The following is a 24,885-nucleotide window of genomic DNA, read 5'->3' as shown; positions in this document are numbered from 1 at the left end:
GATAGATAGACAGATATAAGATAGATATGAGCTATATAGATGACAGATATGAGATAGATAGATAGATAGATAGATATGAGATAGATAGATAGATATGAGATAGATAAATATCAGATAGATGACATATATATATATAGAGAGAGAGAGAGAGAGAGAGAGAGAGAGAGAGAAGAGATTAGATAGATATGAGATAGATAGATATGAGATAGATAGATATGAGATATATAGATGTGAGATAGATATGAGATAGATAGATGTGAGATAGATAGATGTGAGATAGATATGAGATAGATATGAGATAGATAGATAGATAGGTAGATGAGAGAAGAGAGGACAAGTATAGATATACAGCGAGAAAGAGAGAGGGGGGGGTAGATAGAGGATAGATATATCATAGATATAAGATGGATGATAGATATTACACACTTATACAGTAATTCCCCTTCCCTTTAGCACACAAGCAGTTAATTCTGCCTCCAGCCAATAGAACCCTCCATGTTGCTGCTGGTAGCGTAGCCCACATCTGTGCCCAGCATATGACACAGTGTACAGAGCTGTGCAGATGTAGTGGATGGTAAGAAGAGATGCCCCCGGCCCCTGCCAGCCACCGGAGACAGAAGGAACCAAACTTATTCCAAGACACCACAAGGAACAGCAGAACAGAGAACTGGAGAAGGAATGAGCTAACTCCTCCTGGAAACTGCGAGCAGCGCTGAGCACAGATCTGCCTTCTCCTCATCACATGGAGAGGAGTGAGAGGCAGGAGAGAAGGGGCTGACACTGGGATTATCAGCTGGAGGGCAACTGAATGCCCCCCACCCTCCTCCAGCATCTCTCTCCTCCTCCAGCCACCCTGGACCACAGCAGACCCTGGACTACAACAACCAGCATCAACACTCACAGCATATCCTGGACTACAACAAGCACCGGCATACAGCAGCAGGACCAGGCATCCATGTGTGGAAGGAACTATTTAACCCTTTATCTCCTGGAGTGATTTCCCCCCCCCTTGGACAGAAGGATTAATTTTTTTCTCTTTAGAATCTAGTGGTAAATCTTGAGAACCTGAGGATTTTTAAGGGTTTAGGAGGCGAGAGACTATTTCTGATCCCAGATCTGCACATTTACATAGTAACACAGTTCATAAGGTTGAAAAAAGACCAGAGTCCATCAAGTTCAACCTATAACCCTAATGAGTCCCTACTGAGTTGGGACTCATTACCTCCGTATGAAGATGAGGAGTAAAGGTAGGAAAGATAACCTCTCAGATTCAAGAGATCTGGATGGATCGTATGATCAGCTTACTGGTAAGTCCGTTCTTCTCCTCCTTTGCTTAAGGAAAATGAGCAGCATCCCTTTAAGAACACTCACCAACACTATACCATAGGTGGATACATTGTTGCACTGATGGACTTTGGTTTGCTGGGCATTGGTGACACCAGATATAGGTGGCAAATAAACTACTGGCAAATTATTACGCTGTATGGGAAACTGGGTAGCGATGCCCAGTATGTTAAACTCAGAAAGTTGGGGATACTGGGTAGTGATGCCCAATATGTTAAACTTGAAAAGTTGGGGATACTGGGTAGTGATGCCCAGTATGTTAAACATGGACAATTAGTGATACTGGGTAGTGATGCCCAGTATGTTAAACTCGGAAAGTTGGAGATATTGGGTAATGATGCCCAGTATGTTAAACTCGGAAAGTTGGGGATATTGGGTAGTGATGCCCAGAATGTTAAACTTGGAAAGTTGAGGATATTGGGTAATGATGCCCAGTATGTTAAACTCGAGAAGTTTTGGATATTGGGTAGTGATGCCCAGTATATTAAACTAGAGAAGTTTTGGATATTGGGTAGTGATGCCCATTATGTTAAACTCGAAAAGTTGGGGATATTGGGTAGTGATGCCCAGAATGTTAAACTTGGAAAGTTGAGGATATTGGGTAGTGATGCCCAGAATGTTAAACTTGGAAAGTTGAGGATATTGGGTAGTAATACCCAGTATGTTGCACTCGGAAAGTTGGAGAGAGGAGTCAGTTTGGAGAGTCATAGAATTGCCCCATAATTCTGGATGACAGGCTCGATCATAGGCTCAAGCCTGGGGTTCATGTAATGTAGGGTAGTAATTGGAACCAACAGGGAACGGCTCTATAACAGGTGAACTACAAGTGACAGCATGCCATAAAGCTAGTCATAGCACATCATGGGAGTTGTAGTTGTAGTCCTACACACACAGATTGCCTGTCACTCATCATTAGCACATTGACATAGGGCTGCCTGGAGGATGTGTGTTGTGTGCAGGTGTAGATTTGCATACACCTACAGCTTGGATGGTTGTGTTGGAATATTCTTATCAACACGAAAAGCAAATTATTCCTTTGACCTTTTGCAGGAAATCATGGAGAGAGTTAAGCGTGGCTGAAAAATTATTTTTTTGATTTATTTTTTTGCTTTTCGCTGTAATGTTTTCTTCAAGGGTTTGTCTATAAATCTGCGTTGAAATGACGGTGCATTAGAGATGGATGGGGTTTGGTAAAGGATGAAGGTTCCTAAATCTCAGGACTGGCAAAGAGATTCAGGGACTGCAAATTTGATTTGCGTACGGCAGTGTTTCCCAATCAGGATGCCTCTAGCTTTTGCAAAACTACAACTCCCAGCATGCCCGGACAGCCAACGGCTGTCCGGGCATGCTGGGAGTTGTAGTTTTGCAATAGCTGGAGACACACTGGTTAGGAAACACTGCGCTTTACAAAGACCAATATTACCCCCAGCATTACTACCAACATTACGCCCAACATTTACCCCAACATTACCACCAACATTTACCCCAACATTACCACCAACATTTACCCCAACATTTACCCCATAAAGCCAATGTGAGTTACACTAATTGGGTAACTTGCCCATTTTGGCTGTTTTCAGATTACCAACCATTATTATACATGGCAGGTACTTGTCTCTTGATTTGACCCTTTATGTGCTGTGTGCAGTCCCCGTCATCCTTTTTGTAGACTGTCCAAGGATGCTGGGAGTTGTAGGTTTGCAACAACTGGGGGCAAGATACAAAAATACACAAATAAATTGAAATATATTTATGTTTTTATTTATTTATTCATGTACCGTATGTATATTTTTTTTATTTCTCTACCAAGATTTTTTTTCCCAATAAAGTAATAATAATGTGCATTCCCCTCTCTGTATTATTTATTTAATGTATTTTTTTACACAATATTTTTAAATATATTTATGTATTTATTTATGAATGTATTTATCTATTTATTTGTGTGTGTATATATATATATATATATATATATATATATATATATATATATATATTTATATATGAATGTATTTATTTATTTTTGTGTGTATGTGTGTGTATATATATATATATATATATATATATATATATGAATGTGTATATATATATATATATATATATAGATATAGATATATTTATATATATATATATATATATATATAGATATATTTATATATGAATGTATTTATCTATTTATTTGTATATATATATATATATATATATATATATATATACGCACACAAATAAATAAACAAATACATACATACATGCATAAATACCTAAATATATTTATATTTATTGTGTAAAAAATTTACAATAAATGTATAAATAAATATATAAATAAATAATACAGCACATTTTACTCCTTTATTTTGAAATATTATAAAAATAGATAGATGCTCAAACTTGATAGATTCCGTTTCTGTCTGTTTGAATCCATACAAATTGAACTTGACCCTGTTTACTTTTGTTGCGACAATGTTGCTGCATTCTCCCAGACAACTACCATCACGGGAAGCAGATTAAAGAGTGTTAAAAGACAAAAAGGCTTCAAAATATCCATTATTACAGTGTTTCCCAATCAGGGTGCCTCCAGCTGTTGTAAAACTACAACTCCCAGCATACCCGGACAGACACGGGGTGTCTGGGCATGCTGGGAGTTTTATTTATGCAACAGCTGGAGGCACCCTGGTTGGGAAACACTGCATTGGGCTGAAGTTGCAGCTTCTTCCATCAATTCATTACATAATAAAGGAAAGTTACAGATGGATTCATAATATATAGGTAAAATGGGGACACAAGGGGATAAATTCATTTTGGGGGAAACACTGGTTCACATTAGGTCACAACTAGATCTGCTTTGAAATACAGTATTTTTCAACAGAGCTAAAAAGCATGATATGAACTCCAGTATTAATACTTACCCCGATATTCAGAAGCCCTATAGAGAGTGAATGGAGTAGTGGTCAGGTATGTGTGCTGCCACGTCATTAACCTTTGTTATTATATTTGAGGGTCCCAGTGGTCGAATCCCCTCTGATAAGCTAGTTATCCACATTTTTTAGAGCAGTGTTTCCCAACCAGTGTGCCTCCAGCTGTTGCAAAGCTACAACTCCCAGCATGCGCGGACAGCATTTTAAGGAAAAAAAAAGGCATTTTTTAGAGCAGTGTTTCCCAACCAGGGTGCCTCCAGCTGTTGCAAAACTACAACTCCCAACATACCCAGACAGCCTTCGGTAGTGGTCAGGTATGTGTGCTGCCACGTCATTAACCTTCATTATTATATTTGAGGGTCCTAGTGGTCGAATCCCCTCTGGTAAGCTAGTTATCCTCTATCTCAGTGTTATCTAACCAGGGTGCCTCCAGCCATTGCAAAACTACAACTCCCAGCATATCAGGACAGTGTTTTAAGGTAAAAAGGCTCTCTGTAGAGCAGTGTTTCCTAACCAGGGTGCCTCCAGCTGTTGCAAAACTACAACGCCCAGCATGCCCAGACAACCTCCTTAGGAGGCCGGAAGAAGTTCCTTGCTGGAACAATAAGGCTTCTGCCTCGTCCCTTCTGTGTCTCACCCGAGAATCCCCCCCCCCACCCGCCCCGCATTTGTGTACCACTATGCGGTACTTGAAATAAAGAAAATCCTGCTTGACACGATAGATCCGGTGAGTGATCCGTCCTTTCACTTCTACTTGACTGTTACATAACTACTATAATACTGTCTTCTAGTGTTGAGCGGCATAGGCCATATGCTAAATTTGCATATTCGTAATATTCGCATTTTATTTTCGCATATGCAGAATGTAACTACTATAATACTGCTCCTTTATACAAGAATATAACTACTATAATACTGCCCCCTATATACAAGAATATAACTACTATAATACTGCTCCTTTATACAAGAATATAACTACTATAATACTGCTCCTATATACTAGAATATAACTACTATAATACTGCTCCTTTATACAAGAATATATCTACTATAATGCTGCTCCTATATACAAGAATATAACTACTATAATACTGCTCCTATATACAAGAATATAACTACTATAATACTGCTCCTATATACAAGAATATAACTACTATAATACTGCTCCTATATACAAGAATATAACTACTATAATACTGCTCCTATATACAAGAATATACCTACTATAATACTGCTCCTATATACAAGAATATAACTACTATAATACTGCTCCTATATACAAGAATATACCTACTATAATACTGCTCCTATATACAAGAATATAACTACTATAATACTGCTCCTATGTACAAGAATATAACTACTATAATACTGTTCCTATATACAAGAATATAACTACTATAATACTGCTCCTATATACAAGAATATAACTACTATAATACAGCCCCTATATACAAGAATATCACTACTATAATACTGCCTCCTATATACAAGAATATAACTACTATAATACTGCTCCTATATACAAGAATATAACTACTATAATACTGCTCCTATATACAAGAATATAACTACTATAATACTCCTCCTATATACAAGAATATAACTACTATAATACTGCTCCTATATACAAGAATATAACTACTATAATACTGCTCCTATATACAAGAATATAACTACTATAATGCTGCTCCTATATACAAGAATATAACTACTATAATACTGCTCCTATATACAAGAATATAACTACTATAATACTGCCTCATATATACAAGAATATAACTACTATAATACTGCTCCTATATACAAGAATATAACTACTATAATACTGCTCCTATATACAAGAATATAACTACTATAATACTGCCCCTATATACAAGAATATAACTACTATAATACTGCTCCTATATACAAGAATATAACTACTATAATACTGCTCCTATATACAAGAATATAACTACTATAATACTGCCCCTATATACAAGAATATAACTACTATAATACTGCCTCCTATCTACAAGAATATAACTACTATAATACTGTCCCCTATATACAAGAATATAACTACTATAATACTGCTCCTATATACAAGAATATAACTACTATAATACTGCTCCTATATACAAGAATATAACTACTATAATACTGCTCCTATATACAAGAATATACCTACTATAATACTGCTCCTATATACAAGAATATAACTACTATAATACTGCTCCTATATACAAGAATATACCTACTATAATACTGCTCCTATATACAAGAATATAACTACTATAATACTGCTCCTATGTACAAGAATATAACTACTATAATACTGTTCCTATATACAAGAATATAACTACTATAATACTGCTCCTATATACAAGAATATCACTACTATAATACTGCCTCCTATATACAAGAATATAACTACTATAATACTGCTCCTATATACAAGAATATAACTACTATAATACTGCTCCTATATACAAGAATATAACTACTATAATACTCCTCCTATATACAAGAATATAACTACTATAATACTGCTCCTATATACAAGAATATAACTACTATAATACTGCTCCTATATACAAGAATATAACTACTATAATGCTGCTCCTATATACAAGAATATAACTACTATAATACTGCTCCTATATACAAGAATATAACTACTATAATACTGCCTCATATATACAAGAATATAACTACTATAATACTGCTCCTATATACAAGAATATAACTACTATAATACTGCTCCTATATACAAGAATATAACTACTATAATACTGCCCCTATATACAAGAATATAACTACTATAATACTGCTCCTATATACAAGAATATAACTACTATAATACTGCTCCTATATACAAGAATATAACTACTATAATACTGCCCCTATATACAAGAATATAACTACTATAATACTGCCTCCTATCTACAAGAATATAACTGCTATAATACTGCTCCTATATACAAGAATATAACTACTATAATACTGCTCCTATATACAAGAATATAACTACTATAATACTGCTCCTATATACAAGAATATAACTACTATAATAATAGATATAATGTGTAGGTGCCCGCAGTCACCCCTCCCCCGCTGTGTACTCATTCTGTACGTAGCTATGATGGATCTTCAGCTTTACAACAAATATGTCTGTTTATATAACACAAGGCGTCTGCTATAAGTAAGAAATGAATGGAATAAAACAATGCAGTCAATCAAAGGCTTCTTCCACCTGTGGTAGACGGTGAATGGCATCTTTGTGGGCACACAGTCTATTCCGGGAATCAAACATAAATCTTTTATTTTGGCATCATGCGGAAGACTTGCAGTATGTGGAAACTTATACATAGCACTACACAATAATTTAAAGCAGTGGTCTCCAAACTACGGCACTCCAGAAGTTGCAAAACTACAACTCCCAGCATGCCCGGACCGCCGTTGGCGGTCCGGGCATGCTGGGAGTTGTAGTTTTGCAACACCTGAAGGGTCACAGTTTGGAGACCACTGTTTTAAAGGGTCCAGGATTACATCAGTATATATAATAGTTATCCACCTTCCCTCCAGTTCTATCTGTATACTGCTGCTATCTCTATGGGATCAGGATATATAGTACTCATACACCTCCCCTCCAGTTGTGTCACCTCCCCTCCAGTTGTGTCTGTATACCGCTGCTGCTGCTATCTCTAGGGGATCAGGATATATAGTACTTATACACCTCCCCTCCAGTTTTATCTGTATACCGCTGCTGCTATCTCTATGGGATCAGTATATATAGTACTTATACACCTCCCCTCCAGTTTTATCTGTATACCGCTGCTGCTATCTCTATGGGATCAGGATATATAGTACTTATACACCTCCCCTCCAGTTCTTTCTGTATACCGCTGCTGCTATCTCTATGGGATCAGGATATATAGTAGTTATACACCTCCCCCTTCAGCTCTAACTGTATACTGCTTCTATCTATATGGGATCAGGATATATAGTACTTATAAACCTCCCCTCCAGTTCTATCTGTATACTGCTGCTGCTATCTCTATGGGATCAGTATATATAGTAGTTATACACCTCCCCCTTCAGCTCTATCTATATACTGCTGCTATCTCTATGGGATCAGGATATATAGTACTTATACACCTCCCCTCCAGTTGTATCTGTATACCGCTGCTGCTATCTCTATGGGATCAGTATATATAGTACTTATACACCTCCCCTCCAGTTTTATCTGTATACCGCTGCTGCTATCTCTATGGGATCAGGATATATAGTACTTATACACCTCCCCTCCAGTTCTTTCTGTATACCGCTGCTGCTATCTCTATGGGATCAGTATGTATAGTAGTTATACACCTCCCCCTTCAGCTCTAACTGTATACTGCTTCTATCTCTATGGGATCAGGATATATAGTACTTATACACCTCCCCTCCAGTTGTATCTGTATACCGCTGCTGCTATCTCTATGGGATCAGTATATATAGTAGATATACACCTCCCCCTTCAGCTCTATCTGTATACTGCTGCTATCTCTATGGGATCAGTATATATAATAGTTATACACCTCCCCTTCAGCTCTATCTGTATACTGCTGCTGCTGCTATCTCTATGGGATCAGTATGTATAGTAGTTATACACCTCCCCTTCATCTCTATCTGTATACTGCTGCTGCTATCTCTATGGGATGTAGATACACTGCTCAAATAAATAAAGGGAACACTTAAACAACACAATGTAACTCCAAGTCAATCGCACTTATGTGAAATCCCACTGTCCACTCAGGAAGCAACACTGATTGACAATCAATGTCACATGCTGTTATGCAAATGGAACAGACAACAGGTGGAAATTATAGACAATTAGCAAGACACCCCCCAATAAAGGAGTGGTTCTGCAAGTGGTGACCACAGACCACTTCTCAGTTCCTGTGCTTCCTGGCTGATGTTTTGGTCACTTTTGAATGCTGGCGGTGCTTTCACTCTAGTGGTAGCATGAGACGGAGTTTACAACCCACAAGTGGCTCAGGTAGTGCAGCTCATCCAGGATGGCCCATCAATGCGAGCTGTGGCAAGAAGGTTTGCTGTGTCTGTCAGCGTAGTGTCCAGAGCATGGAGGTGCTACCAGGAGACAGGCAAGTACATCAGGAGACATGGAGGCGGCCATAGGAGGGAAACAATCCAGCAGCAGGACCGCTACCTCCACATTTGTGCAAGGAGGAGCAGAAGGAGCACTGCCAGAGCCCTGCAAAATGACCTCCAGCAGGCCACAAATGTGCATGTGTCCACTCAAACGGTCAGAAACAGACTCCATGAGGGCCCGACATCCACAGGTGGGGATTGTAACTACAGCCCAACACCATGCAGGATGTTTGCCATTTGCAAGAGAACACCAAGATTGGCAAATTCGCTACTGGCACTCTGTGCTCTTCACAGATTAAAGCAGGTTCACACTGAGCACATGTGACAGACGTGACAGAGTCTGGAGACACTGAGGAGAACGTTCTGCTGCCTGCAACATCCTCCAGCATGACCGGTTTGGCGGTGGGTCAGTAATGGTGTGAGTTGGCATTTCTTTGGGGGCCGCGCAGCCCTCCATGTGCTTGCCAGAGGTAGCCTGACTGCCATTAGGTACCGAGATGAGATCCTCAGACCCCTTGTGAGACCATATGCTGGTGCGGTTGGCCCTGGGTTCCTCCTAATACAAGACAATGCTAAACCTCATGTGACTGGAGTGTGTCAGCAGTTCCTGCAAGAGGAAGGCATTGATGCTATGGACTGTCCTGCCCGTTCCCCAGACCTGAATCCGATTGAGCACATCTGGGACGTACAGAACTCAACTATTCATTAAACCCCTCAGTTGTAATTATGGGTCAAATCACTTTCGCCACATGGCAACACCTCTCCAAAAAATGCACTTTGGACAAGAAAATGCATCCTAACTGCACATAATGTGACACCAACCCACTTACGAGTATCAGCGGTTCAAGCTGCTGGAGTTTAGCAACAAAATTAGACCACCAGGTGCCATGATGAGACTCCACCCCCTCCTCTCTATGCCTGAGGATTCATGGGAAATGTAGGCATACTTAGAAAATCATATCAGTGATGGAATTGGAATCAGTAAGGCTGAAAACCCCATGCCTGCCACATCAGCTAAACAGGTAAACACAAGGCATGCACAAGAACCTCTACATTATTTTCTAATGATAGCCTCTGCTGCACTATATAAGCAAAAGAAACTGCTGTTTTTCTGCAAATGATTTTAAATAAAATTAAATAGGGGATTTTCATATAGTGTCTTTTTTATGTTGTTGTTTGTTTGGGTGTTTATAACCTTATTATTTATGTTGTTTTCCTTTTTATTTATTGTTGTGACGCACATTCCCAAGTAATTGTGGCAGATTTCGTTCTGGTGCAGTGCAAACAATAAATAACCACTTCATACACTCAACCTCATACTCCCAAAAGGGTCTCGGCTTGTGAGGGAAGATGGGGACAGGTTTCCTTTGGGAAAACCAAGAGCACAAGAGACTAAGAACAGGACAGAAGCCATTTCTATTTTGTTTAAAAGGTTTTTGGAGCAAAAAATACAGAACAACAAAATAATGTAAAGAAGATACATTCAAAAGGCCAGCAAGTTCACACGAGAGAAAGTAAAATGTTTAAAGAGTAGGTTACCAAGAGACATATAAGCATTAAAAGCATCAAAAAAACAAACAAACAAAAAAACAAACAAAAAATTAGACAATAAAAAAAGATTAAAAGAAGATAAATAAATAAAATAAACTCCTAATACATCTTCCTTACAAAATCTCACCTAATTTGCAGTGTAGTTTATATGGTTCCGATTTCTCTCTTGTCAACATCCATATGTGGAAAAAATAAGTAACCCTTTACTTACTGACACACTTCTGTAGGTAAAACACATCACGTGGCCAGGAGGTGGATTTGAGCACATTGTATGGGGCTAATCTCTGTTTGAAATGGTGGCAAAATCTGCTGTATCAGGCCACGTTCACACGGTGGAATTTCTGAGCAGAATTCCGCTGAAATACTCTACACGGAGACTCCGCTGCAGCAGAGTCCCATTGATTTTAATGGGATTCTGCTGCACTGTTCAAACAGCAAAATTTCTGTCATGGAAATTCGGATTCTGGCAAGTGCAGAAAGAATAGACATGTCTATTATTTCTGCGGATTCAGCTTGCAAATGCATTGCTGTCTATACAACGGCGCATTTGCGAGCGGTCTTAGCGCCCGCCAGAATGATCAAATGTGCGAAATGTCCAGTCGTGAACATAGCCTCGGAGTGAATATCCTCATCAGAAATTTGAGGGTTGCCCTTGGATTGCTGTTGTAGGTAAGCAATGGATTTTTCTGATGGCAATTGGACATTGGGACATTGTGGATAGAGCCACACAAAACGGAAATATGGCTGATTTTGCAGATTTGCAGCAAAAGAATTCAACCCCAACATGCAAATTTTAGTACAGATATTTAATTGCAGACTTTGGGGCAGAATATGCAAATTAAAGGGGTATTCCAGGCAAAAACTTTTTTTTATATATCAACTGGCTCCGGAAAGTTAAACAGATTTGTAAATTACTTCTGTTAAAAAATCTTAATCCTTCCAATAGTTATTAGCTTCTGAAGTTTTCTGTTTAACTGCTCAATGATGATGTCACGTCCCGGGAGCTGTGCATGATGGGAGAATATCCTCATAGGAACTGCACAGCTCCCGGGACGTGAGTCATCAGAAAGCAGTTAGACAGAAAAAAACAACTCAACTTCAGAAGCTAATAACTATTGGAAGGATTAAGATTTTTTAATAGAAGTAATTTACAAACCTGTTTAACTTTCCGGAGCCTGTTGATATATAAAAAAAAGTTTTTGCCTGGAATACCCCTTTAATACCCCTTTAAAGCCCCTAAAGTGCCGAGGGCTGGGGTGCTTCCTCGCTCCCCCTTCTCATCCCTGTCCCACTTTGATTGACAGTCAGCTGGAAGCCGAGCCCTGTTTCCAAATCTCACACATGTTAACAATTTATATGCACAGCACAGAAAGGGTACTTGGAAACGGGGCTCGGCTTCCAGCAGACTGGCATGCAGGGACAGGGATGGGAAGGGGAGCGGGTAGGTGTTCCACTCTTTATCCCTTTAGGGGGCTTGGGAACACCTCTTTGACTCTTTACACTAGAGAATTAAAACTTTTTTCTACATTATGGAGGCACAGACACATATATGAGAGGTGTCATGTGTCTTCTTGTCCTAACAACCTCTAACAGTGTCAGCAGTTCAGAAATGTGAATTATGTCCGACACATTCTCTTAACCAATCTGCAGATCTTGCCTTCCCTGTAAATAAGGATAGTCTGCAACAAATGTGCAACATTTCTCCAATGCGAATCGACAAGTTAGAGATTTAAAGGGGCACTCCCGCGGAAAACTTTTTTTTTTTTAAATCAACTGGTGCCAGAAAGTTTAACAGATTTGTAAATTACTTCCATTAAAAAATCTTAATCCTTCCAGTATTTTTTAGGCACTGTATACTACAGAGGAAATGCTTTACTTTTTGGATTTCTCTTCTGTCACGACCACAGTGCTCTCTGCTGACCTCTGATGTCCATTTTAGGAACTGTCCAGAGCAGCATATGTTTGCTATGGGGATTTGCTATGTCTAAAATAGACAGCAGAGGTCAGCAGAGAGCACTGTGGTCGGGACAGAAGAGAATTCCAAAAAGAAAAGCATTTTGTAGTATACAACCCCTAAAAAGTACTGGAAGGATTAAGATTTTTTAACAGAAGTAATTTGCAAATCTGTTTAACTTTCTGGCATCAGTTAATCTAAAAAAAAAAAAAAAAAAAAAAAAAGGTTTTCTACGGGAGTACCTCTTTAACCTCTTAAGGACCCATGACGTATGCGTACGTCATGAGTCCCGGTCCTGCGATATAACGCGGGGTCACACGGTGACCCCGCATCATATCGCGGCGGGCCCGGCGTCATAGTGAACCCGGGACCCGCCTCTAATAGCGCGCGGCACTGATCGCTGTGCCGCGCGCTATTAACCCTTTAGCCGCACGCTCAAAGCTGCACGGCTAAAAACGAAAGTAAAAGTGCCCGGCTAGCTCAGGGAGCTGTTCGGGATCGCCGCGGTATAATCGCGGCTTCCCGAACAGCTGTAGCACAGGAGGAGGTCTCTTACCTTCTCCTGTGCTGTCCGATCGCCGAATGAATGCTTCAAGCCTGAGATCCAGGCTTGAGCAATCAATCGCCGAAAACACTGATTGATCCATTCCTATGGAGATGGATCAATCAGTGTAAAAGATCAGTACATGCAATGTTATAGCCCCCCCTATAGGAGCTATAATATTGCATAAGAAAAGTGTAAAAAAATCATTAACCCTTTCAATTATCCCTTCCCCTAATAAAAGTTTGAATCACCCGGCATTTCCAAAAATAAAAAAAACATTATGTAAATAATAATAAAAATAAACATATGTGGTATCGCCGCGTGCGGAAATGTCCGAATTATAAAAATATACCGCTTTTTAAACCGCTCGTTCAATGGCGTACGCGCAAAAAAATTCAAAAGTCCAAAATAGCGCATTTTTGATCACTTTTTATACCACAAAAAAGTGAATAAAAAGTGATCAAAAAGTCTGATCAGAACAAAAATGGTACTGCTAAAAACTTCAGATTACGGCGCAAAAAATGAGTCCTCAAAGCGCCCTGAACACAGAAAAATAAAAAAGTTATAGGGGTCAAAAGATGACCATTTTAAACGTATAAATTTTCCTGCATGTATTCATGATTTTTTTCGGAAGTGATACAAATTCAAACCTATACAAGTAGGGGATCATTTTAACCGTATGGACCTACAGAATAAAGATAAGGTATCATTTTTGACAAAAAATTTACTGCGTAAAAACAGAAGCCCCCAAAACTTACAAAATAGTGTTTTTTCATCAATTTTGTCGCACATTGATTTTTTTTCCCGTTTCACCGTAGATTTTTGGGTAAAATGACTAATGTCATTACAAAGTAGAATTAGTGCCGCAAAAATTAAGCCATTATATATAATTTTAGGTGAAAATTTTTAAGAGTTATGATTTTTTAAAGTTAAGGAGGAAAAATTGAAAATGAAAAAACGGAAAAAGCCCGGGTCCTTAAGGGGTTAAAGGGGTTCTCCCGTGCTCCAGCGTTCAGAACATCTTGTTCAAAACGCTAAAACCCAGAGGCCATGATCGTGATATCACGGCCACGCCCCCTTCATTCATTTCTATGGGAGGGGGCGTGTCGGCCGATGTCACGAGGTGGCATGGTCGTGACGTCATGACCACTGCCGCAGGAATCCGTCATTTGTTTAGAACGCAGGGTGCTGCGAGGAGATCACGGGGTCCCCATCAGCGGGACCCCTGCAATCAGACAACTTATTCCCTATCCTTTCTGCAACATGTGGATTCTTTGTGCACAGAAAGCATATGGCACATGCTGCCAGCCTCTAAATTTGGCGAACTTGGCACCCAACCCAGTCTTCCATCATTCGGAGTGCCTTTTATTAATGTTAGTTGTCCCTGCATTAGACACAATTCTACAATGGCTGCAATAAAACACACAAAGCGCTTTGATGGATCATAAATCAAGGTGCAGCATTGGCCCAAAGGAAGCGCGGCGGCCTGTTATTTAAATATAGACAATAGAACAGAATTTTAATTGCGACGTCTTCAGAGACGGAAAATCCCAGGACGATAAATTAATGCGGCCATCACATTTCATTATGACTTTATAACTGGGAGCGTAATTCCAATTTCTACGGGGACGGTAATTACATCATAATCAATTTACTATTGGCACCTAGATCTACTGATCTCTCATGCTGTGTATTGTCTCCTCCTTCATAATGAGAATAATCAGTATTATTATCACTAATGACTCGGCACAAAGCAATGGATTTATAGATGGAGCAGACCTAAGTGCGCCATTCTCCTCATTCACAAAACTTCCCCCCAACTAAATGATAAATCCATGTTTTAAAGAAGCAATTTGGGGGAAAATGTATTTTCTTCTATAGGGAAGCATAGGCAACAACTAAAGAATAATGTAGAGGTTCTTGTGTATGCCTTCTTCTTACCTATTTCAACTAATGTGGCAGGCATGGGGTTTTCATCCTCATTGATTCCAATTCCATCACTGAAACTATTTTCTTGTGCTGCCTACATTTCCATAAATCCTTTGGCTTTGCAGAGAGAGGGAGTGGAGTCTCATCACTGTTCCCCGTTACTGTAGACAGTTGAAATATAACTTATATTCGCCCAGTAGTCGGATATGTGGTGGCAACTAGTTGCGAAGCTTTTGCCTTAAAGGAAAACTGTCAGCTTTCTCCCCCCCGCACAAACCAGTGGTACTGGCTGGTAGTGTGGGGGACGCTGATCAGTTTGATGCTTACTGTGCCCGGATCTGCCGTGCCGTTCGGCCCTAATCTTCTATATTCGGGATATGCTAATGATGTGCTAACTGGCACCGGCCGGGCTAACTGGCACTCTGACGTCAGTGCCGCTGGCCGTGGCGCCGCCCAGCTCATCAATATTCCTCCCCTCCCTCCGCCTCTCCCTCTTCTCCCCGCTCTGTAATGAAGAGAGAGGGGAGGAATATTGATGAGCTGGGTGGCGCTGCAGCCAGCAGCACTGACGTCAGAGTGCCAGTTAGCCCGGCCGGTGCCAGTTAGCACCTCATTAGCATATCCCAAAAATAGAAGATTAGGGCTGAACGGTGCGGCGGATCCGGGCACGGTAAGCATCAAACTGATCAGCGTTCCCCGCCCTACCAGCCAGTACCGCTGGTTAGTGCGGGGGGAGAAAGCTGACAGTTTTCCTTTAATCATACCTCTCCAAGCGTCATTGACAGGCCGGGAGGCTCCTTCATGCCTTGCCTGTGAACCATGCGCATGCCTGTAAGAGTTCTCTGGCTCCGGCATGCGCTGTGAATCCTCTGCTGCTCGCAATGACTTCAGAGGAAGACTGTGTCTGTGTCACAGTCTCTTCTCACTGTCGAGTTCAAGGCTATAACGCAGGCCCAGTCTTCCTCTGAAGCAAAAGAGGATTCACGACGCAATGTCCGGGCCAGTAAATAGGCCATAAAGGGGTTCTCCACTGCCCCAATGTTTGGAAAATTTTTGTTCCTAATGCTGGGTGCGGGCTGTGGGGGGTCGTGACGTCACGGCAATGCCCCTCAATGCAAGTCTATGGAAGGGGGCGTGGCAGCTGCCACGCCCCCTCCCATAGACTTGCATTGAGGGGGCATTGCCGTGACGTCACGACCCCCACAGCCCGCACCCAGCGTTAGGAACAAAATGTTCTGAACGCTGGGGCAGTGGAGTACCCCTTCAAGGCCTGTCTATCACACGATTATAGCAAAAGCTGAGTGAGTACTTTCCGCCATATCCCCGCCCTGATGCCTGCTTGGCTCATTTGCATATGATGCGCAGGTAAATGAAGCTAATATTTCCTGTCTGCCCCAGTTCTGAAACCATTAAAAATCTTTATGTTTTGTGCATCTTTAGACTTTTCTCTATCATGTCTTCTCACTAATTCCTGGTTGAGCCGTTGCTCAATATTACCATTCCCAGAATGCATTGATTTCCCTGTTCATCACAGCCCTCCCACCCTGCCTTCTCCCCTCCCACAGCACTCCTGTCAGTTCTCTGCCCAGAGCTGCAGCATAACAAAGCAGATTATTGAACCTGCTGCATTCATTTCCTATCTGCTCCTCTGCCTGTGGCATTGCTCAGCACAAGTCAGCATTATATAAGCACACCACATTCTTCCCTAAATGTCCCAATTAAAATATTTATATGTCGATGTGTATAGCACAGGGAGATGGCTTCTGTTTGGAAACAAGATCCAACCACATCTCCTGAAATAGCAGATGCATGTTTTGGGAGGAATGGTGGAGCCAAGGAGCTACTGAGACAACACCACACTGACAATGAGAGGACTACACAACTTTCTGTCAGGAAAGAGAGAGGAGCCCGGGACCTGGAGGCAGTACCACACAGACAATGAGTGGACTACACAACTTCCTGTCAGGGTTTTTTCAAGCAAAAACATACTAAAGTCAGCACAATTTGCATTAACACTATTTTAGTAAGTTATATGGGGGAAATTTATCAAAACCAGTGTAGAGAAAACATTGCTCAGTTGCCCATAGCAACCAATCAGATTGCTTCTTTAATTTTTCAGAGGCCTTGCTGAAAATGAAAGCAGCGATCTGATTGGTTCCTCTGGACAGGTTTTGTTAAATCTCGCCTATGTCTTTTATTTAAATAGAATTGTCTAATATTTGAATACCCCTTTAAGAAATGAATAGATACAGAAATTTGTATTTATTTAACCTTAAGACATTTCTAATTTATTTTGCCTGATCTTTCACTCAAGGACAGGGAGAGCTTCATCCCCATCAGTGTCTTGTAGGGGAGGGAGAGTCACCTCGGGTTTTTTAGTGACTTAATGGTTCTTTGCCATTCATGTTGGTTTAGAGGACAAGAAATAGTCTAAGAAATGGTTAAAATCTGCCATACATCTTTCAGGTCACGCTCTGTATTTAGTCTGTTCCCCAAACGCCAAGATTTTTAATTAAATCCTGATTCTTCTATCACTCCCAGATTAAATAAGAAGAAAATCCTCCTCGTGGGGCAATAAATATAGACTTTTCTATCTATCCACCCTGGAACATACACAGCCGGGGAGCTCCGTATCAGAGAACGAGGGTAAGGGCATGAAATGTTCTCTCGTAGGAAAATCAGAAGTCAGGAGATGGATATTATCTATTGACTTTAGCTCCTGGACATGGCCATATAGAGCTCTTATTTTTGTAGGTCATAGGATACATCTGATGAAGACTTCACTGTCATTTCCAGAGCTTCCCATGGGGAACGGGTAACCTCTAGAGGTCATGGTTGGCCGAGAGCATTGTGACTAATATAATTGGGTGTGTGATGCTCCTAAGGTGGCCATATACATTAGATTAAACAGATTATCCAGTTTATAAAAATGTAGCCCCTATCCAAAGATAGGGGATAGTGTCAAATCATGGGGGGGTCCGACTGCTAGGATCCCCGCCATCTCCTACGCGGTGCTCTGGCTCTCCTCCTGCATAGAGCAGGGATTAACTATGCCCTTCAATTGTCTCTATGAGAGAGCTGAAGCACTGTACTCTCCCATAGAGATCCATGTGGTCAAGACAGCTCCAAGCATGGGAAGAGTCGAGGCGCAGGGCAGGAGATCACCCACAAAGCCCCCCACGATCTGCCACTTACCCCCTATCCTTTGGATAGAGGATACGTTTTTGTAAATTTGGCTTTCCGGGCATACTGGTAGATGTGTTGCAACAGCTGGAGGCACACTGGTTCATAAACACTGCTCTAGAGGGTATCTACAGGATCCCCACTTCTTGTTATGGGAAAAAGTCCTGGTGGTAAGACATCCCCGCCCCCTCCCCCCCCCCCTCCTTTCCAATGAAACACTCATAGAAGATAAGTGACTTTAGTATGCAAACTCCTTAAAGTATGGGATTTTTTACTTAAAATTAAAAAAGAGTCAATAAAAAAAAAATTATAATAACTTGTCTCTTGGACTATGGAATAGTATGGGCCACATAACTGACTATATAGTGGGATCAGAGATGGACATCTTGGGGATAAAAACCACCCGACAGAGCAGATAGTGAAGGTGCTCTGCTCTGGGACACCACAACTATATCTGCCAAAATATTCAATGGGCTTGGTGAACGCTGAATGTTATGTGCTCATACTTGCCAACAGTTCCAATTTTAGTGGAAGAATTGCACATTTGGGGAAAGGTTCATGCAAACTCCACCGAAAAAGTGAGCATTTTAGGGGCATTCCTGGATGTTTCAGGGGTGGAGCTCGTCCTGATTTTTTTTTTTTCTTTTATAAATTTGTAAAGTTTGACTGTATGTGTGCTGGTAGTATGGGAATGGTGATCATTGGTAATGGATGTTTTCCTTGGTTTCCTCTTGGGTAAAGGTTTTATAGAAGACTGTTAGCTCACATGTTATAGGGCCATTTTCATTGATATATATGAAGGGAGTCATGGTTGGACTAAGGCCCAGAAAGTTTAAAGGGGTACTCCGGCCCTAAGACATCTTATCCTTTGGATAGGGGATAAGATGTCTGACCGTGGGGGTCCCGCAATCTTGCATTTGGCACCCACCTCTTTGAGCTGCACGCAGCGCTGTCAGCTCAAAAACTGCCGGGTGCCGACCACGGGGCCGGAGTATCATGACGTCACAACTCCACCCCCATGTGACGTTACGCCCTGCCCCCGCTATGCAAGTCCACCCCCCGTGATCTCCCTGCAGTACCTGCATTCTATGCGGGTGCTGAATCTCCAGTTTCGGAAACCTCCAGGTTTCCAGGACTGGGGACGTCACGCCACGCCCCCTCCATTCATGTCTATGGGAGGGGGCGTGACGCCCGTCACGCCCCCTCCCATAGACATGAATGGAGGGGGCGTGGCGTGACGTCACTTCCCCAGTCCCGAAAACCCGGAGGTTTCCGAAACTGGAGATTCAGCACCCGCATAGAATGCGGGTGCTGCAGGGAGATCGCGGGAGGTCTAATCCGATCAGACATCTTATCCCCTATCCTTTAGATAGGGGATAAAATGTTTTTGTCCGGAATACCCCGTTAATATTGTGGTTCTTTGACTCCTAGACGGTTCTCATTTTCCGCGAATTTTTCCGCTGCAACACAGAGAAAAAGTCTTATCAATGCCTAAAAACCAAATGACAATGTCCATCTAATGTTCTCACACAAAGAGCCCTCTAGAAATTTCCATCTTAAAGAGATGCTGCAATTCTCCTCCTAACCTGCATGTCTAATTCCCTCTACGCTTTATAAAACGGAAATGCAAATGAGGTCTATAATTTGCTGTCCTGGCTTGATTCTGTAATATTGATTGAGATGGGCTGGAGACGAGGAATCCTCGCGCGTCTATTGTTCTAGAAAGTTCACATTCTCTTCTCTGATGTGATTGAATACCGTGTCTATACACTTCGCAGATAGGGGAGTTGTAACCACGCTGCCGCAAGGTTAATTTGTAGATGTAGCAGTGCCGAATTTGGTGATTTGGTATCTATAATGCACTGACGACGCAGCCAAAAAGAGTTAAATGTCAAATTCGGCTCTGGTACATCAATACCTATGGTAGCATAGTCCCGAGCTTATCTTTTCCTGATGCTGGAGTCGCCATGGTAATATCTAGTTAAGTCTTTTGCTATACAGCTTTTTAATGTGGTAGCGTTGACTTATCCGAGCACATTGGCAGATAGTGCCCGGCTTTTGTGACAGTGAAAACAGGGCCTTGGAATCATTCGGAGGACTGGCTAATCCTCTTACGATTGAATGGCGACATTAAATACAAACACGGATTCCGACATTCAATGCAAAATATTGACAGCAATTTAGTTGATGGCTCCTGACATCACGTTACTGCTGTTCTGCTGGATTCTGCCGAGTAGATTTTTTTATAATTTATAATCACAGAAGAAAAAAGAAAATAGCAAAAATCCGGCACTGTCTCTTTAAACCTAGTATGGGATACGTGCAATAATGGAACCAGTGTTTGCAGTCAGATTTGATCCTATGAGTGAACGCTGAACGGTGCAGAGCATAATGGAATCACATAAAGAAGGAAGCGGAGCAACTCACCCAGGTGGTCGAAGACGATGCAGATTGTCGGGTCAGGATCAGGCGACGTAGGAGCGGGGAGGCGGAAGGTGGAACGGGGGGAATCAGGCGTGGGGCCACAGCCGTATCGCACCTTGTGGTGCTTTGTCAGGCCCCTGCGACATGGTCGCAGGGGCCTGACGAAGCACCACAAGGTGCGATACGGCTGTGGCCCAACTGGGTCCCAGGGGCCTGACGAAGAACCACAAGGTGCGATACGGCTGTGGCCCAACATGGTCCCAGGGGCCTGACGAAGAACTACAAGGTGCGATACGGCTGTGGCCCGACATGGTCGCAGAGGCCTGACGAAGCACCACAAGGTGTGATATGGCTGTGGCCCGACATGGTCGCAGGGGCCTGACGAAGCACCACAAGGTGCGATACGGCTGTGGCCCGACATGGTCGCAGGGGCCTGACGAAGCACCACAAGGTGCGATACGGCTGTGGCCCGACATGGTCGCAGGGGCCTGACGAAGCACCACAAGGTGTGATAAGGCTGTGGCCCGACATGGTCGCAGGGGCCTGATGAAGCACCACAAGGTGCGATACGGCTGTGGCCCAACATGGTCGCAGGGGCCTGACGAAGCACCACAAGGTGCGATGCGGCTGTGGCCCAACAGGGTCACAGGGTCCTGACGAAGCACCACAAGGTGCGATACGGCTGTGGCCCGACATGGTCCCAGGGGCCTGACGAAGAACCACAAGGTGCGATACGGCTGTGGCCCGACATGGTCGCAGAGGCCTGATGAAGCACCACAAGGTGTGATATGGCTGTGGCCCGACATGGTCGCAGGGGCCTGACGAAGCACCACAAGGTGCGATACGGCTGTGGCCCAACATGGTCGCAGGGGCCTGACGAAGCACCTCAAGGTGCGATGCGGCTGTGGCCCAACAGGGTCACAGGTCCTGACGAAGCACCACAAGGTGCGATACGGCTGTGGCCCGACATAGTCGCAGGGGCCTGACGAAGCACTACAAGGTGCGATACGGCTGCGGCCCGATGCCTGATTCCTCCCGTTCCACCTTCGGCCTCCCTGCTCTTACGTCGCCTGACCGTGACCTAACAAGCTGCATCGTCTTCGACCACCTGGGTGAGTTACTCCGTTTCCTTCTTTATGTGATTCCGCTTTTTATAATTTCCTGGTAGATAATAATGGGGGAACTTTTCGGAAATATTCCCCGGCTCCAAAAATATGTCATGGACAATATCCATAAGGGACCTGTTGTAAAAACTAGTGCAGGCAAAAGTGGGCCAGTTGTCCATAGTGGCCAGTGAGATTCCAACTCTTTTTGGGTTACTTATTCATTTGCTTTACCTAAAAAAACAGCTTGGTGGGGTTGTGAGAGGGAACATGTATGATGTACTGTGCAAGGAAAATGTGGTAGCTTCATGTGTCCCTGTCCATCAGTTTCTTAAAGGGGTACTCCACTGGCCAGCGGCTGTGATGTCACGAGGGGTGTGGCCGACCCCCGCAGCACGAAAACAGCATTCCGAACATTTACTTCTGAACACTGGCCAGTGGAGCACCCATTTTACTTGCCTGGCCTGCTTGCTTGTACAGTATACTTCGAACCAGGGTTTCGATATCTTCTTTCAGTTGCTTCCGTACATTTAGCATATTTTAGCTTCTATACCTCTGTCTTCCTGTGATCCATACGCCATCTTATTTAATCTATGGTTTCTCATGCTTCCTATTTCTTCATGGAACGTATGTCGTCCATGATTTATTACATTGGTAGGTCTTCTTGTAGACTTTTCATGCTTTCCATGTCTTCTCATGGTTGCTATGTCTTTTAGTTCCTAGTAGTCCTCGTGGTTTCTAGATATCTTTATGGGCCCTAGAATGTCTTGTGGTTCCTATGTTTGTCGCTGCTCCATTCAGACTGACCAAGATAGTAAAGATAAGTTCCTGACTATCTCTGACATTCCCATAGACTTAGAATGAAGCTTTGATGAAACTGAGCATTGGGGACAATGTTGATGTAACTGGTGGTGGTCACAGATATGGACCCCCCCCCCCCCCTCCCTTCCCCCCATTGACCGGACCTTTTGCTTTTCCCATGGGTGTAGGGGGATGTTAAGTTTTCTTTTTGGAAAAAGCCCTATAATGGTTCTATAAGGTTTTGTGGCTCCTATGACTTCTGTTTGTTTATATGTCTTCTCCTGGTTTCTTCTAATGGCTTATATGAATCCTACGTCTTCTAATGGTTTCTGTGCCTTAATGCCTTATTGTTTTTAGCAGTTCTCATGGTTTCTAGATGTCGTAGAGACATGCCAAATGTTTTGATCAGTGTTTCTCTCCTCATGTCTCTCCACACTACAGGAGATGAGCTCCACAGACTTTCTATAGAATCCGTCTCCTGCAGCGAGGAGACAGCGAGGAGAGAAGTGCTTAGCTGAGAACTTCTCCCGGCTTGTTATAGTGAGCAGCGGGCGACTCATTACCCAGAACCCAACCAATCAAAACTTTTGGCACATCTCTTTTACATATTTTTTTTTTTAATTACAGTAACACTTAAAGGGGTATTCCAGGCAAAACCTTTTTTTTTATATATATATATATATATATCAACTGGCTCCGGAAAGTTAAACAGATTTGTAAATTACTTCTATTAAAAAATCTTAATCCAATAGTTATTAGCTTCTGAAGTTTTCTGTCTAACTGCTCAATGATGATGTCACGTCCCGGGAGCTGTGCATGATGGGAGAATATCCCCATAGGAACTGCGCAGCTCCTGGGACGTGAGTCATTAGAGAGCAGTTAGACAGAAAACAACAACTCAACTTCAGAAGCTAATAACTATTGGAAGGATTAAGATTTTTTTAATAGAAGTAATTTACAAATCTGTTTAACTTTCCGGAGCCAGTTGATATATAAAAAAAAGTTTTGGCCTGGAATACCCCTTTAAAGTCTCATGAGTCCTATGTCATCGTTCTTGTGCCTTTATAAGGATTATAGATTTCTTCTAGACTTACTATGTCATCTTTTGACTTATATGTCATCTCATGAATCCTAAGTCTTCTCAAGCTTCCTACATGTTCTCATGTGGCCGGTGTGTCTTAGGTCCAAAATAGTTCACAAAGTCAGGGCCGGCCCAAGGCATTGTGCTGCCTGGGTCCAAGAGTGAAATGCTGCCCCCTCCCCAAAAGAAAAAAAAAAAAGCATTAGGTAGGCAGCAGTTCCTCCACATCAGGTAGGTAGCATAGTTTCCCCACATTAGGTAACATACAGTAGTTTCCCCCACATTAGGTAACAGTTTCCCCACTTTAGGAAGCATAGTTTCCCCACATTAGGTAGCATAGTTTCCCCACATTAGGAAGCATAGTCCCCCCGACACACAGGCACACACAGACACCCCCAGAGAAACACACACAGACACACTCACCTGGCCTGCGCAGAGCTTCTTCTCTCCGGCGGTGACCTGACGAGTGATGTCACTGACGTCCTCTTGCGCGGGTCTGCGGAGTAACGTCATTTGCGTGACACAGACTCACTGTTCTAAAGTGGCTGCTGTGCTATTAAGCAGCTCGGGCTGCATCGGCACTGTGGCCACTTTAGAACAGTGAGCAGTGGCGGCGCAGCAGCAGGGTCGGCCCGACCATGGACTTGATGGCACAAAAAAAAAGTTCTGATGACTTCTCATTATTCCTGTGTCTTCTAGTTATTTCACAATGACATCATTTATTATGTAAAGTAAAAGGCTTCCATGTTTCCACCTTCAGATTAAACACTTAAACACTTTAAGAGATAAAAACTAAATTTTTGATGGACATCACTTCCACATGCAGTGCCCCAGAGAAAAAAGTTATGTTGCATGTTCTAATACCAATAAAAATCCCTTTTTTAAAGTAAACTTACCATCAAAATAGGTTCTCTATCAAT

The 24,885-nt window shown here is 42.2% G+C and overlaps 1 protein-coding gene across 2 annotated transcripts in view; it reads left to right on the top strand.

Moving 5' to 3' along the window:
- Nucleotides 1-386: 386 nt before the first annotated feature.
- KCNIP2 (potassium voltage-gated channel interacting protein 2) overlaps nucleotides 387-24,885 on the top strand; it is a 530,818-nt gene continuing 506,319 nt past the window's right edge. For both annotated transcript variants that reach the window (XM_056530658.1, XM_056530653.1), the window contains exon 1: nucleotides 387-1,307. In XM_056530658.1, the coding sequence (XP_056386633.1) occupies nucleotides 1,229-1,307 (79 nt within the window). In that variant the 5' untranslated portion in view covers nucleotides 387-1,228. The remainder of the gene's footprint in view (nucleotides 1,308-24,885) is intronic.

The sequence above is a fragment of the Hyla sarda genome, chromosome 7 (assembly GCF_029499605.1).
Source record: "Hyla sarda isolate aHylSar1 chromosome 7, aHylSar1.hap1, whole genome shotgun sequence".
NCBI lineage: Eukaryota > Metazoa > Chordata > Amphibia > Anura > Hylidae > Hyla > Hyla sarda.
This window is presented reverse-complemented; position numbering and strand designations above follow the sequence as displayed.